The sequence below is a fragment of the Schistocerca nitens genome, chromosome 4, assembly GCF_023898315.1.
Source record: "Schistocerca nitens isolate TAMUIC-IGC-003100 chromosome 4, iqSchNite1.1, whole genome shotgun sequence".
NCBI classification, from domain to species: domain Eukaryota; kingdom Metazoa; phylum Arthropoda; class Insecta; order Orthoptera; family Acrididae; genus Schistocerca; species Schistocerca nitens.
Genome location: NC_064617.1, coordinates 755,083,549 through 755,100,935, shown reverse-complemented (window position 1 = coordinate 755,100,935; position 17,387 = coordinate 755,083,549). Strand labels below are relative to the sequence as shown.

Genomic DNA, 17,387 nt, shown 5'->3' with positions numbered 1-17,387 from the left:
CAATATGGGAAGATAGCAGCTTACCCCTCCCTGGCCCTGGCCTGTACCAGGGGGTAAGTGCAAACCCTACATGTCGACCTGGGGCTGGGAATTGCGTGTTTCCCAGTCACCTTTTATGCGTCAGACGCATGGGCCGGGCTTCAGGAGCGCACAAGAAGGAAGAAGAAAAAGAGTAACCTCAAACACCGAAGCTGAGGAATGATAGGAGAAGGGGAACGAAAAAAGAAAGAAGGAACAAAAGACAGTGGAGAAATTTATCTGATTTCAGCTACTGAATATGCAGAACACATTTCCAACAATATAACATGCCTGGTTCCCCATGGGAGGGGAAAAAGAATAGCAAGAAGATAGACATGCAGCATGTAAGGGAAAAGATGCTGCAAAGGGTGGGGCCCCATGGTAGCCAAGCACAAACCCACCAAAGAGCGGCAAGGCGCCTGGAGGTTTCCATGTTGGGTAGCGCACATTGAAAGTGGAAGAGAGTCATTGAATTAAGGTGTTCTCCTGTAGGTGTGTAAGTGTTTTGCATGGGGTTAAATGAATGTCAAAAATGTGGATCATTGGGGTAATTCACACTGACCCTTACTGCTTCCAATGTGGTACAGAGAAGAAGCCACTCACTGAAGACATCTGTATGAATCAATCACGTGCTCTCTCGAGACAAGTACGGTTCTGACAGAATAATGGTAATGGTCATCAGTGAGATGTGTTTCTTGGAGAGCAACATAGATCGTTGGACAGGAGGAAATTATCTCTTGTAATTCTAGTAGCTGTCAGCAATATCCTTTCCAATTCGACTTGAGCATCACACAAGAGTGCACTGGTAAGGTGTGACAGGGTCAGGATCACAGATCACAGTCCAGGACCACCATCTGTCACCAGTGGGGATAGAACAATGGAACAACAACAATAACAATCTCAATAGGAAAGGGAAGGGTACACTAGCTGAGACGATAGCAAAAAGGGGGTGAGGGGGGGGGGGGGGGGCACTGAAGCTCATGGGAGTACTTCTTTTTTAGGCTAAGATTAGTGTCCAGTCATCCAACATTGACTGAAATTAAGCTTAATCAGAAGCTCAGACAGGAGGATACTAGAGATGTTAAAATAACACAAGGTTCTCATAACTGTACAGTGAAAAATAATGTTAGTATACTATTGCAGCAGAATATTGGGGGATTAAAAAACAAAGTAAATGAGCTTCTTGTTTGTTTAGAAGATTTAGAAACTGAGGGTGGAATAGATGTACTATGCCTGTCTGAACATCATATAGTCACAGGTATGTAAATGGTAAATGTAGGTGGATATAAGCTTTCACGGCATGTAAGCAGAGACACTATGAAGAGAGGAGTAGTTGCCATATATGTTAAAGCTGTCATAATGTGAAAAATTTGGAAACTAAAAAATTTTGTGTAGAGCAACATACAGAAGCACATGCATGTGAGCTTAAACTAAATAATGGCACTTTCATAACTGTAGCCATTTTCCCCCATTGGTAAATTTTCAACTATTTTTGAAAAACTTGGATTCTTCGTTGTGCTATCCATCAGACAGAGGGAAGCAAACTATTGTTTGTGAGGATTTGAATGTAGATTCTCTGAAAGAGTCCGATAGAGAGCTTGACCTTGAAGTATTACTTGGTTCTTACAATTTGACGTCAATTATTGATTTTCCAACTCAGATGGTCCAAGATAACAATGTGTGTGTGTGTGTGTGCGTGTGTGAAAATCTGCTACAAACTTGGCAAAATTTCACAAAGACATTTTAAATGCTTAGCCAAGCATACAGGGAGGACTGTATGAGTCGCACTCAGAGCTACAAGTGGATTAAACATTTTCAACAGCGCAGGATGTCGGTCTGTGACAATTCCAAGTCTAGACATCCTTCCACACCAACAGCTGATGGCCATGTGAATAGCATTCATGCTGTGATTTGCAAAATTGTCGTTTAACTGCTGGGGAAGTTGCTGAGGAGGTGGACATCAGTGTAGGATCATGCAATCAAATTTTGAGTGAAAAACTTTAGCTGTGTTGTCTCAGTGCAAAATTCGTACCGTGTTTGTTGACTGAAGAACAGAAACAGACCCATGTCGAATTGTGCGAGGAACTCCTTGCCACTGTTAATCACAATGAAAACTTTCTTAAGAATATCATAACAGGCAATGAGACGTGGATGTATGGCAGGTACACAAGGAAGTCTACCAGGGAATCCTAATGCACATTAGGGATGCTGTGTGCAGGAAGAGGCCTGAATTGTGGGAAAAACAGAGTTGGATGTTGCATCATGACAATGCACCAGCTCATGCATCATTTCTTGTCTGCAGTTATCTAGCAAAACACCACATTTCCATTATGCTGCATCCACTGTATTCTTCAGACCTTCACATTGAAAGGACATCATTTCCAAACCATAGAGGAGATACAGGACAACACGATGAGAAACCTGCACACCATCCACAGAATGTGCTCCAGGTGGTGTTCCAGAACTGGAAGAAATTATAGGAACGGTGTATTGTCAGTAGAGCGGTTATTTCGATGGAGACAGTGGTTAAAACGTTGTACAATAAAAAATAAAGCTGATACAGCAAAAGTTCGGTTTCTTTTTGAACTCACCTCGTATTTCATTCTGTCTGGAAATATCCCCTGTGGTGCTGTTGTGTTGATATATGACTGAATACATACCATATATGTGAGGAAGAGGATTTTAATGCTTTACTTGAGATATTGTCAATTCCATGAGAGTTTTTGGTTTTGAGGAAGAAATGCATTCTAATTTCTTTGGCAGAGCATGGAATAATTGTAGTTTGTCTGTGTGACTACCAATCTTCTGAGCTTCTTCAAGGAATTGTTTATTAAATATGTTGGCTACCTGACAGCTATCATTTATTATCGGCTGTTTTCTTTCAAAGTCCTCTCATTCTTTAACTAATTTCTCAGTTTCTCTTTTAACTGATTCCCATATAGATTTCATTTCACTACATAAATCAGTGATTTCAGACATCATGCAGAGATATCCTGATTTTTAATCACTTTCTTTGACAGCCATATTTCTTGTTAAACAGTCCCTACTTCTCTGTTTGTCCTAATCATCCAAACAATTTCCTTTGTCTTACACATGATATTTCGATTCCTTCTGTAATATAGGGCTTTATGACGTCCTGTTAGTACCACAGTGCCTTGTTTTCTTGGCAAAACAGCTGCAGAGTGATACAAACCCGTATCAAATATACAAACCAAGGCACCACAGCATTAATGCACTGGACTCACATTCAGGAGTAGTGTGGGCTTCGAATCTCTGACCAGCCATATTGACTTGAGTATTCCATGGTTTCCCCAAGTTACTACAGTGAAAACTGGGATAGTTCCATTGAAAAGGCAAGAGCCAACCTGCCCCATTATTGAACTAGCTGATTCAAGTTTGCATGTGTTTTACATATGTATATATTACATCTGTAATTGATCTGATATGTTCTGCAAAAATACCTAAGTACACTAAATCTATAAATACATAAATTTTGAACTGGCATTTGTCTTGCATATGCATCCCACCAGTCAGCTTCATGTAAGGTTGCTTTGCAGCTTTCTGTTGTCAGTTCATCAATTATTCTTACTGTTTTCCATATTGCCTCATAAGTATGTGTATGAGTCTCTTCCAAATGGGATCCTTAGATTGTAAACATAGTGAAACCTCACAAATAGAATACCGGCAGTGGGGCTACAACATATCTCTCAACTGTAAATACAGCTCACCACTGTGACTATGACACCATTTCCATATATGATATTTATAAAACATGAACTGTAGGCACTAACTGAATGCAACAAAGAACTGTTTCCTGAAAGAATACATAACAGGACCCTGTACAGATTAAAATTATGTATAAAGAAAATACCTGTGTTGTTGTTCCTGTAACAAGTTTGCAGGCTTCCGTTGAAAGCTTCCTTTTCTCACCAGCTTCCTTGAATACAACATTACAGGCCTTATTCTTGCAACAGACACCTCTTGTTCCATTATATGTCCCACATTTTGGGCATTTACGAACTCCTCGAAGTGTTGCTCTGCCCAAATCTGAAAGTAATGCTTTAAGCCTGGCACTGTCATTGGGCATATTCAGCTCTGCAATACAAATCAATAGTTGCATCTTCAACAAACAAACAAATAAACAAAACATACAATTCAAAGATTTACATGCTTCAGAATCTAGACCCAATCACTGTCAAAACACAACATAACATAACCATATACACAAACTGCAGGTGCCACGATACTGTAAACAGCAATAAACTCTTTTTTTTTTCTTTTCTTTTCTTTACAACCAGGACTACATTCATCATGTTCAAAATTGACAGGTTACGAAATAAAATCAATGCGGACTATCCTTCAAAGAAAGCAGGAGGAAGGAGGTATAGAAGGTGCAGTATTTCTGGTAAGAATAATGTGAACATCTTTTAAGGCTATCGTTTATGTAGCAATTACTTTAACAGTTTTTTAAACTGGTTGCTGTATTTGCGATTCAAAGCCATTCTGAAGCAAGGAGAACTATCAAGTACCTCCAGAGCAAATGTTTGTAAAAGGGTTGAAAATATTTCCAGCAAGGCAATAAAATTGATGGCCCAAGTTTTATATTTAGTAGATACGTCATCTATGAAACGCACCCTTCCTTCAGGATAATTTTCCAAGGAGACTGAGATATATCATTCTTACTGTATCATGAAAAGGAAAGTTGCTACTCACTACACAGCAAAGACTCGAGTCGCAGATAGGCACAACAAAACGGCTCTCACAATTAAAGCTTTCAGCCATTAAGACCTTTGTCAACAACACACACACACACACACACACACACACACACACACACACACACACACACACACACGACTGCAGTCTTGGGCAATTGAAACCACACTGCAACCAGTAGCAGCGCCACGATTGGGTGGGGGTAAGGAGGAGGCTGGGACGGGGAGGGATAGTATGGTAGGGGTGGCAGACAGTGAAGTGCTGCAGGTTAGACGGAGAGCAGGGGAGGGGTAGGGAGAGTGGAAGGGGGGCAGGGGGGAGTAGCAGAAAAGGAGAGAAACAAAAAGACTGAGTGTGATGGTGGAATGACGGCTGTGTAGTGCTCGAATGGAAACAGGGAAGGGGGTTGAATGGGTGAGGACAGTGACTAACGAAGATTGAGGCCAAGAAAGTTATGGGAACGTAGGATGTACTGCAGGGAAAGTTCCCACCTGTGCAATTCAGAAAAGCTTGTGTTAGTGGGAAGGATCCATATGGCATAGGCAGTGAAGCAGTCATTGAAATGAAGGATATGATGAAAGTGCTAGAGCACTTGCCCGCGAAAGGCAAAGGTCCCGAATTCGAGTCTCGGTCCGACACACAATTTTAATCTGCCAGGAAGTTTCATATCAGCGCACACTCGGCTGCAGAGTGAAAATCTCATTCTGGAAACATCCCCCAGGCTGTTGCTAAGCCATGTCTCCGCAATATCCTTTCTTTTGGGAGTGCTAGTTCTGCAAGGTTCGCAGGACAGCTTCTGTAAAGTTTGGAAGGTAGGATACGAGGTACTGGCAGAAGTAAAGCTGTGAGGACGGGGCGTGAATCGTACATGGGTAGCTCAGTTGGTAGAGCACTTGCCCACAAAAGGCAAAGGTCCCGAGTTCGAGTCTTGGTCCGATATACAGTTTTAATCTGCCAGGAAGTTTTATATCAGCGCACACTCCGCTGCAGAGTGAAAATCTCATTCTGAAGGATATGAAGTTTGGCAGCGTGTTCAGCAACAGGGTGGTCTAATTGTTTCTTCGCCACAGTCTGTCGTTGGCCCTTCATGGGGACAGACAGCTTGTTGGTTGACATTCCTACATGGAATGCAGCACAGTGGTTGTAGCTTAGCTTGTAGATCACATGACTGGTTTCACAGGTAGCCCTGCCTTTGAAGGGATAGGTGAAGTTAGTGACCGAACTGTAGTAGGTGGTGGTGGGAGGATGTATGGGACAGGTCTTGCATCTAGGTCTATTACAGGAGTATGAGCCATGAGGTAAGGGATTGGGAGCAGGGGTTGTGTTAGGATGGACGAGTATGTTGTGTAGGTTCAGTGGACGGTGGAATACCACTGTGGCAGGGGTGCAATGGATAGTGGGCAGGACATTTCTCATTTCAGGGTACCACGAGAAGTAATCAAAACCCTGAAGGAGAATATAATTCCGTTGTTCCAGTCCTAGGTGGTACTGAGTTACGAGGGGAATGCTCCTCTGTGGCCGGACGGTGGGACTTTGGGAGGTGGTGGAAGACTGGAAAGATAAGGCAAGGGAGATTTGTTTTTGTACAAGTTTGGGAGGATAATAGTGGTCAGTGAAGCCTTCAGTGAGACCCTTGGTATATTTTGGGAGAGACAGCTCATCACTGCACAAGTGATGACCACAGGTAGCTAGGCTGTACGGAAGGGACTCTTTGGAATAGAACGGGTGGCAGCTGTCGAAGTGGAGGTGTTGCTGGTGGTTTGTAAGTATGATACGGACAGAGATACTGATGTAGCTACCTTTGAGGTTGAGGTCAACATCTAGGAAGGTGGCTTGTTGGGTTGAGTAGGACCAGGTGAAGCAACTGGGGGAGAAGTTGTTGAGGTTCTGGAGGAGAGTGGACAGGGTGCCCTCACCTTTGATCCAGATAGCAAAGATGGCATCAATGAATTTGAACCATGTTGAGGGGTTTAGAATTGTGGGTTTTTAGGAAGACCCTTAGTATATTTTGAGAGGGACTGCTCATCACTGCAGATACGATGACCATGGGTGGCTTGGCTGCAAGGAAGGAACTTCTTGGTATGGAACGGGTGGCAGCTGTCAAAGTGGAGGTATTGCTGGTGGTTAGTAGGTTTGACATGGACGGAAGTACTGATGTAGACATCTTTGAGGTGGAGGTTAACATCTAGGAAGTTGGCTTGTTGGGTTGAGTAGGACCAGGCGAAGCAACTGGGGGAGAAGTTGTTGAGGCTCTGGAAGAGTGTGGACAGGGTGTCCTCACCCTTGATCCAGATAGCAAAGATGGCATCAATGAATCTGAAACAGGTGAAGGGTTTGGAATTCTGGTTTTTAGGGAGGGCTCCTCTAGATGGCCCATAAATAAGTTGTAGGATGGTGCCATGCTGGTTTCTATACCCCAACCCCAGATTTGTTTGTAGGTAATGCCTTCAAAGGAGAAGTAATTGTGGGTGAGGGGACCAAACTATTAGGTCATCAGTTCCTTGTTCCTATTAAAACAATTCCACAAGGGAGAGAATAAAACAAACGAGACTTACAACACTAAACTGGAAGAAAGGGGAAAACTGCAAGAATGAGCGAAGGGCAACCAACACTGCAATGGATAATATAGGACAAGAAAACCACTAAGAGATGCAAGAAACAGGTAGAAGAAATTAAAACAAGAGAGCATACGACCACAGCTGGCTGATCGCGAGAATAAAAAGGATAAGCCAGCCACTCTGCAACACATTAAAACCTCCAGCCTAAAAGCACTAGGGTGGAGGACACAGAGGGACAAAGGACATGCACAAAAACTTAGATAGAATGACAAAACGCACCCTGACGTATTAAATGTACAACTAAACCAGCCGATGCGTTATTAGCTAATTAATGGTAACAAGTCCAGTAACCGAAGATTTCATTGCAGGCCAGCCAAAATGGGACAGCGCAACACATGGGCCACTGTCAATCGTGTGCCGCACCGACACTGAGGTGAGTCATCACTGTGCAGGAGATAGCCATGGGTCATCCTAGTGTGGCCAATGTGGAGCCGGCAGAGAACCACTAAGTCCCTGTGAGAGGCCCACATGAAAGACTCCCATGCATTCGTAGTCTCCTTAATGACACGCAGTTTGTTGTGCATACCGAGGTTATGCCATTCTGTCTCCCAGAGCCGAAAAACCTTGTGGCGTAATAACGAATGCAGGTCAGTTGCAAGTATGTTGATCTCCATAAGTGGTTTCCGTGTAGCTTGTTTAGCCAGCCTCTCAGAAAATTCACTGCCTGGGATGCTGACATGTCCTGGGGCCCAGACAAACACCAATGAATGACTGCACTGTTCCAGGGTATAATGGACTCCCAGACGGTTGCTACCAATGGATGGCAAGAGAAGCACTGGTCAATAGCTTGTAGACTGCGCAAAGAGTCAGTACAGAGAAGAAACAACTCACCAGGGCATTAGCGAGTGTGCTCAAGAGCACGAGATATGGCCGCCAGCTCTGCAGTGAAAACACTGCAGCCATCTGGTAAGGAGTGCTGTTCAATATGTCCTCAGTGAACATAGGCGAAGCCAACGTGACCATCAGCCATTGAGCCATCTGCGTAAACCCCTTCAGAGCCCCAGGACACATCAAGAATTGATAGGAAGTGACAGTGCATAGCCGCGGGGTTAACTGAGTCCTTAGGGCCAAGCGAAAAGTCTAAACGAAGCTTTGGCCTATGTTTACAACATGCAGGAGTACGTGAATGGACCTCGAGTAGAGGTGTTACAGGGAAGGACTCCAGTTCAGACAGAAGAGATTGGACATGAACCGCAATTGTAAGAACTGACCTGGGCTGCCGATGAGGACGATGAACCGCCATGGTTGGGAAAAGGAGACGGTAATTTGGATGCTCATGAGAGCTACGAATGTGTGCAACGTAACTGACGAGAAGTTGTGCATGTCTGATCACCAATGGAGGGACTCTTGCCTCCACCAGAACACTGGTCACCGGACTCGTCCTAAAAGCTCCCGTCACTAGTCCAACTTCATAGTGGTGCAGTGGGTTAATTAAACACAATGCTGAGGGCACCACCGAACCATAAACCACCATAAACCAGACTCCCAGAGTCATGGTGGGATTGAAAAAGGGCTCTGTAGAATTGCAGCAGCGTAGAGCGATCAGCACCCTAGTTGGTGTTGCTCAGGCAGTGAGGGCATTGAGGTGCTGCCAGGACTTCCACTTAAGCTGATGAAGGTGAGGAAGCCAAGTCAATCAAGCTTCGAAAACCAGTCCTAAGAATTGATATGTCTCCACTACAGTGAGTGGATTGTCATTGAGGTAAAGTTCTGGTTTTGGATGAATGGTATGATGCTGACAGAAGTGCATGACACACGACTTTGCAGCTGAAAACTGGAAGCTGTGGGCTAGAGTCCATACCTGCACCTTGAGAATGGCTCCCTGTAGGCACCATTCAGCAACACCAGTACTGGAGGAGCAATATGAAATACAGAAGTTGTCTGCATACAGAGAAGGTGAGATCAACGTTCCTACAGCTGCTGCTAGACCGTCAATGGCCACGGAAAATAGAGAGAGAGACACTTAATACAGAGCACTGCAGGACTCCATTCTCATGGTGGTGGTGGTGGTGGTGGGGGTGTGGGGTGGGGGGGGTGGGTGGGTGGGGGGGGGGGGGGGGGGGAACTAAGGGAGGCACCAACTTGGACACGGAAAGTACAAAGCGACAGGAAGTTTTGGACAAAAATCAGAAGCGGGCCCCAGATACCCCACTCATATAAAGTGGCAAGGATATGATGACGCCAGGTTGTGTCATAAGCTTTCCGTAGATCAAAAAAGACAGCAACCAGGTGTTCGCGCCTGGTAAAGGCTGTTCGGATAGTGGACCCGAGGGACACAAGATTTTCAGTGGTAGAGCAACCCTGGCGGTAACCACCCTGGCATGGAGACAGTAGACCCCGTGACTCCAGGAGCCAACACAACCGTGACTTACCATACATTCTAACAGCTTACAAAGAACACTGGTGAGGCTGACAAGCCGATAGCTATCCACATCAAGCGGGCTTTTACCAAAGAGCACACTGTATGATGGTGCTCTCCCGCGATTGTGATGGAAAGACACCATCGCACCATATGTGGTTGAAGATGGTGAGGAGATGTTGCCTGTAGTCCAATGAGAGATGTTTAATCATCTGACTGTGGATACGATCTCACCCAGGAGCTGTGTCAGGGCAATGTGCAAGGGCACTGATGAGCTCCCACTCTCTAAATGGAGCATTATAAGGTTCACTATGACATTCAGTGAATGAGAGAACTTTCCCTGCCATCCACCATTTGAGGATGTGAAAGGCTGGGGGTAATTCTCCGACGCAGAGGCTCGAGCATAGTGCTCAGCAAAGCACTCAGCAATTGCGTTTGGGTCAGTAGATAACACGCCATTGACGTTAATGCCAGGGACACCTGTCGGGGTCTGGTACCCAAAAACACATCTGATCTTTGTCCAGATTTGGGAAGGTGACGTATGGCACCCAATGGTCAAGACATACCTCTCCCAACATCCATGTTTCTGTCTTTTTATAAGCTGGCGAACTCAGGCACAGAGCCATTTAAAAGCTATTAGGTGCTCCAAGGAAGGGTGCTGCCTCTGTCACTGTAGAGCTCGCCGGCACTCTTCAATCGCCTCAGCAATTTCCAGCGACCACCAAAGTACTGAATTTCACCGGGGCACCCTAAGGAACAAGGGATCACATTTTCCACCGCAGAAACCATCGTTCTAGTGACCCGTTCAAATACCACATTGAAGGTACCATGTGGGGGAGATTCAACAGAGACAGCAAAGGTGGAAGCTTCCCAGTCTGCCTTGTTTAAAGCCCATATGGGTAGATGTCTGGGGGAATATTGCCGGGGGAGTGACAAGAAAATGGGAAAGCAGTCACTACCACACAAGTCATCGTGGGCTTTCCAGTGTACAGATGGGAGAAGTCCAGGGCTGCAGGGGGATAAATCAATGGCCGAGTAAGTACCATGAGCCACAATGAAATGTGTGGGGGCCCCAGTATTTAAGAGACAGAGGTCGAGTTGAGATAGTAAATTTTCGACATCTCTACATCGGCCAGTAAGCGAGGCGATACCCCACAAGGTATTATGGACATTAAAATCTCCCAAAAGTAAGAAAGGTTTAGGGGGAGTTGATCAATCAGTGCAGCCAATACGTTCAGGGGTACCACACCATCCAGAGGGAGATATACGTTGCAGACAGTTATTTCATGTGTCATCCTTATCCTGACAGCCCCACAGCGTCACGAGGAGTTTGAAGGGGCAAAAGTTCACTACATACCGAGTTCAGGACATAGACACAAACTGCATCTGACACTCCATTACATTCGCTACAGTTCTTGTAATATCTGCTATAACCATGGACAGCAGGGGTCCCCACTGCCGGGAACCAAATTTCCTGGAGGGCAATGCAGAAAGCAGGTGTAAAGCTTAACAGTTGCCGTAGCTCAGCCAGGTGATGGAAAAAACCACAGCAATTCCACTGGGGGTGACGTTATCGTGAGGCTGGAAAGGCATGAAACACTTAGGGAGGCAGTTTATGCCTCAGGGTCACCTGCTGCCACCGACTGAGTATCCGAGCAGTCAATATCCACGGCCCAGCGAGATCTAGGTCCTCAGGGGAAGCCAGAATCTCCACTTCACCCTCAGACGCAGAGCTTGTAGGTAGCAGTGGTGTGGGTGCCAATGCAATGTCTTGGTTCTTGGGGGTCTTTTTCTTTTTAGGTTTCTCTCGCCATTCCTTAGCTTTTTCCGGCTGGGAGGGCTTCACTGATTCAGTCTCAGGGACTGAGGAGGACCGTGAAGCCCTACAACCAACTACCTGTGGGAGCTTCAGCCACTGGCAGGTGTCTGCTTTGCCACTGGTAGGAACCTGGGAATGGAGTGGCCCAAGAGATCCCCTCCTAGCGAGAGGAGCCGAAGAAGACTTACGCTTCTCTGGCTGAGAAGTGGGGGCTGATGTCCCCAATGGTTTGGGGAAGGGGGCGTTGCTCCCAAAGTAGGTGGTGCAGGAGTAACAGGAATAGAAGTGCCCCCCACCATCAAGGGGGGCAGGCGGAGTCTTACGGCACTGAGAGCCAACTGTAAATGGCAGAACTGAAGGGGCTAAAACCATTGTCGTAGCAGCAGCACAAGTGGATGTCATATGCACAGGATGTAGCTGTTCAAATTTCCTCTTAGCCTCATTGTAGGTCAGTCAGTCAAGGGTCTTGTATTCCACAATTTTCCTTCCTTTCTGTAGAATCCTGCAGTCCGGCGAGCAAGAGGAATGGTGCTCTCCGCAGTTGACACAGATGGGAGGCGGGGCACATGGAGTATTGGGGTGTGAAGGACATCCACAATCTCGGCAGGTGACACTGGAAGTACAGAGGGAAGACATATGCCCAAACTTCCAGCACTTAATGCACCGCATCACAGCAGTATACCATGACCTTGACCTTCTCGGCTAATGTGTCACCCTCGAAGGCCCCAGTGGTAACCTGATTATCCCTCAGACCCCAATGGACGCACCGGACGAAATGAATACCTTACTGCTCTAAGTTGGCCCACAGCTCATCATCAGACTGCAAAAGAAGGTCCCTGTGGAATATAATACCCTGGACCATATTTAAGCTCTTATTGGGTGCGATGCAAACAGACGCATCCCCCAGCTTGTCACAGGCGATTAATGCCTGTGACTGGGCAGAGGATGCTGTTTTTATGAATACTGACATATACTGCATTTTGGAAAATCCCTCCATCTCCCCAAACTTGTCCTCTAAATGCTCTACAAAAAACTGAGGCTTCAGTGACACAAAGGATTCCCCATCAGCTCTCGTACATATGAGGTAACGGGCGAATAAGGTTTGCTGCCATCCTTAGCCTCCCATGATGTGGCCAGGGATGGGAACGATTTGGGATCATCCTTCCTTACATTAAACTGAGACCTGGAGTGCTTAGAGACTGCTGGTGTTTGACCACTAGCAATTGATGACGTTGTACACTTCATGGGGTGTCATCCGCCCTGATGCCACCCACTCCGACCAGGGGCCCTCACCACGGGTGCCACTCAGCCACAGCTAAGTCCACCTGGCAGGATGGCCATTGCCGAGAGCCCTGGGAGGTGGGAATCTACCCCTTGGCATACGTGGGGAGTTACCAGCACAGTCACCAGCAGAGCGATCCCTGTGTAGTCAGGGGGCTACAACCAATGGGTACATGGTAGCCTCACCACAATGGACTGGCTACCATGCTGGACGTGAGGTGCAAAGAAGTCCATGATCATCATTGGCGCAGAAAAGTTCACTGCACAGTGGATGGAAGAAAAGTCACCCGGGAAGTGTCCTCGCCCAACAACTGGAGAATGAGCAGAACTATAAATCCACACCGATTAAGTGTGCTAAAGATCTCAGTGCACGATGGACAAGATGCACCATGTAAGGTGCCCTTCCCAAATTGGCTCACTCTTTGGATAAATTTGGAAGAATGGAAGTCAAATCCTATAGCGGCCATCACATAAGGGGTGAAACGTAAGACACTCCTTTTAGTCACCTCTTACGACAGCCTGGAATACCTCGGTCCTGTTCTAACCCCCGGACCTGCAGGGGGAGATATATAGTTGGTAATGGTGACTAGGAAGGAGGTTGTTGGTCTGGAATCCATCGGGCATTGGGAAAGGTAGTGTTCAATAGTGGTAAGGGCATGGGCATTACAAATTTTAGTGTACAGGGAGGTGGCATCAATAGTGGCAAGCAGGGCATGTGTGGTAAAGTGTGGTAGGGGTGAGCAGAGAGATGGACCCCCCCAGGGAGAGGTTCTGGGATGGGCCTAAGGATTTGAGTAGTGACTAGAGATCCTGCTGGGTTTCTGGAATGGGCTCACTGTGGCTAGATTTGTAGGTGGAGGTATCTGACAGCTGGCACAATCCTCCCACCAGGTAATCCTTTTGGTTCAAAACAACTGTTATAGACCCTTTGTCTGCAGGTAGCATTATAAGGTTGGGATCAGTTTCTGGATCATGGATTGTGGTTTTTTCTGCTGATGTAAGGATAGTTTGAATGTTGAGGGGTTTGGGGAATGATGGTGAGGCAAGGTTAGAGGTTAAGAAATTCTGGAAAGTTAACAGGGGGTGAATAGGGGCAGTGGGGATGGATCACGGTTGGATGGAGGAGTGAACTGAGTTAGGCAAGGTTCAATACTTGCCTTTGGTTGAGTCTGATTGGTAGGGTTGGTGGCAAAAAAATGTTTCCACTGTAAGGACTGAGAGAAGGCGAAAAGGTCTTTAACAAGTCCTGCATGATTGAATTTGGGAGTGGGGCAAAAGGTGAGGCCTTTGGAAAGGACCAATATTTCTGTGGGTCTAAGTCTTCTGGAGGAAAGGTTCATGACTATGTTGGGAGTCTGTTTAGGTTCTGGATTCTGTATGGTGCCGGGAGGGAGCTTTGGAGGGTGGGGTAAGTGCAGTACGTCTGTAAGACAGGGTCTATCAGCTATGAGGCAATGTGAAGGAGGTTTGGAGGTTGTTGTAGAGGTGACGGACAGTGGTACTCCAAGGAGTAAGAAGTGAGCAGGATGGAGAGCTTTTTGAGGTGGCGTTGTGCATGTTGCTCAAGTTCCTGCAGGGCAAGAGTTTCAATGTGTATTATGGGTTCCAGGAATATGGTATTGCATAGCAGGAGAATTGTACAGATGGAGAGAAGGTGCTGCAAGGAGGTTTGGGCTAGGTTGACATGGTTTTGCAGGACTATGTTGGAGAGGGCTAATGATTGGCGGAATCTGAACAGGTTGAGGTCATAGTGGAAGGAGGGGTGGCAGCCAGAGATGGGTAATTTGATGGTAAGGCCATTCGAGGGGATTCCATGAGCCAAGCAACAATGCAGGAGCAGCATGTGGGACTGGGATCTGCTAGGAATAAGGAAACTTTTCTGAACTGATACAGATCGAAGGAGCAAAGATCCATGGTGGTGCAAAAAATGCAAAATTAGAATTATGTCTGAAAAATTACACAAAAATACCAAATACTTAAGGAAATTCAAAACAAGGATGAAATGGATGCAAAAGGGGAAAACAAGATGAAATCTGAGAAAGTCGACAATAGAGAAAGCCCAAAACTCACTAAAATTGGCGAGAAGTCACAACGATCAAAGTAAAGAATAAATAATAAAAAAGATATTACTGTGGGTAGTAGGTCTGAGGGTGGATAAGTGTGAAGAAGGGGGATGGCAGATGTGACTGGATAAGGTGGGATTAGTGGGTGTAAATTGGGGCATCCGCAGAGAGAACGACAGTCCACCATCTAAAAACTGATCCCAACCTTATAAACTTACCTGCGGACATAGGCTCCATCACTGTTGTTTTGAAACGCAAGGATTACCTGGTAGAAGGACTCTGCCAGCTGTCAGATACCTCCACCTACAAACCTTGCCACAGTGTCCCTATTCCAGAAATCCAGCAGGATCTCCAGTCACTAATCAAATCCTTAGGCCCATCCCAGAACCTCTCCCCAGAGTCCATCTCTTTACTCACCCCTACCACTCCCTGCACTCTTACGTTCTACATTTTTCCTAAAGTCCACAAACCTAACCACCCAGGACACCCCATTATGGCTGGTTACTGTGCCCACACTGAGAGAATCTCTGATCTCGTAGATCAACACCTTCAACTTATTACCCGGAACCTACCCTCCTATATAAAAAATACCAAACATTCCCTTCACCGACTCTCCACAGTTCTTGTCCCTTTACCACATGGTGCCCTGCTCATCACTATTGATGCCACCTCCCTGTACACTAAAATTCCTAATGCCCATGGCCTTACCGCTATTGAACACTACCTTTCCCAATGCCCGATGGATTCCAAACCAACAACCTACTGCCTAGTCGCAATGACAAACTATATTCTCACCCACAATTACTACTCCTTTGAAGGCATTACCTACAAACAAAATGGCTATAGGCACCTATATGGCACCATCCTATGCCAAACTACTCATGGGCCATCTACAGGAATCCTTCCTAAAAACCCAGAATCCTAAACCCCTCACCTGGTTCAGATTCACTGATACCATGTTTGCTATCTGGATCAAAGGTGAGGACACCCTATCAACATTCCTCCAGAACCTCAACAACCTCTCCCCCATTTGCTTCACCCGGTCCTACTAAACCCAACAAGCCAATTTCCTAGATGTTGACCTCCACCTCAAAGGTAGCTACATCAGTATCTCTGTCCATGTCAAACCTACTAACCACCAACAATACCTCCACTTCGACAGCTGCCACCCGTTTCATACCAAGAAGTTCCTTCTGTGCAGCCAAGCCACCCGTGGTCATCGTATCTATGGTGACGAGCAGTCCCTCTCAAAATACACCAAGGGTGTCGCTACAGCCTTCACAGACCATAATTATCCTCCCAACCTTGTACAAAAACAAATCTCCCGTGCCTTATCTTTCCAGTCTCCCACCACCTCCCGAAGTCCCACAGTCCGGCCACAGAGGAGCATTCCCCTCGTAACTCATTACCACCCAGGACTGGAGAAGCTGAATTATATTCTCCTCCAGGATTTCAGTTACCTCTTGTTGTTCCCTGAAAAGAGAAACGTCCTGCCCACTATCCTTCCCACTCCTCCCACAGTGGTATTCCCCCGTCCACCGAACCTACACAATATACTTGTCCATCCTTACACAACCCCTGCTCCCAATCCCTTACCTCATGGCTAATACCCCTGTAATAGACCTAGATGCAAGACCTGTCCCGTACATCCTCCCACCATCATCTACTCCAGTCCAGTCACAAACATCACCTGTCCCATCAAAGACAGGGCTGCCTGTGAAACCAGTCATTTGGTCTACAAGCTAAGCTGCAACCCCTGGTCTGCATTCTATGTAGGCCTGACAACCAACAAGCTGTCTGTCCGCATGAATGGCCACTGACACACTGTGGCGAAGAAACAAGTGGACCACCCTGTTGCTGTACACGCTGCCAAACATCATATCCTTTATTTCAATGACTACTTCACAGCCTGTGCCATATGGATCCTTCCCACCAACACAAGCTCTTCTGAATTGCGCAAGTGGGAACTTTCCCTGCAATACATTGTACGTTCCCATAACCCTCCCACCTCAACCATTATTAGTCACAGTCCTCACTCATCCAGGCTCTTCCCTGTTCCCATTCCAGCACTACACAGCCATCGTTCCACCATCACACCCAATCTTTTTATTTTTCACCTTTTATGCTACTCCCTCCCCCCTCCCCGCCCTTCCCCAACTCTCCCCTGCCCTCTGTCTAACCTGCAGCACTTCACTGTCCACAACCCCCACCATACTACCCTTCCCCCTCCCCGTCCCAGCCTCCTTACCCCCACCCAGTCGCCACTCCTATCACGCACTGGTGCTGCTGCTTGCAGTGTAGTTTCAGTTGCCAGAGACTGCAGTCGCGCGCGTGCGCGTGCGCGCGCGCGCGCGTGCGCGTGCGCGTGCGCGTGCGCGTGTGTGTGTGTGTGTGTGTTGTATATTGTTGACGAAGCCCTTAATGCCCAAACACTTTAATTGTGAGTCTTTTTGTTGTGCCTATCTGACTCAGCATCTCCGTTATATGGTGAGTAGCAACTTCCCTTTTCATAC

General features: G+C 46.5%; 1 protein-coding gene across 6 annotated transcripts in view; it reads right to left on the bottom strand.

Moving 5' to 3' along the window:
- Positions 1–17,387, bottom strand: part of LOC126253044 (uncharacterized protein C2orf42 homolog) — a 258,388-nt gene that overhangs the window by 213,939 nt on the left and 27,062 nt on the right. For all 6 annotated transcript variants that reach the window (XM_049954119.1, XM_049954115.1, XM_049954114.1 and 3 more), the window contains one exon: positions 3,890–4,113. In XM_049954119.1, the coding sequence (XP_049810076.1) occupies positions 3,890–4,105 (216 nt within the window). In that variant the 5' untranslated portion in view covers positions 4,106–4,113. The remainder of the gene's footprint in view (positions 1–3,889; positions 4,114–17,387) is intronic.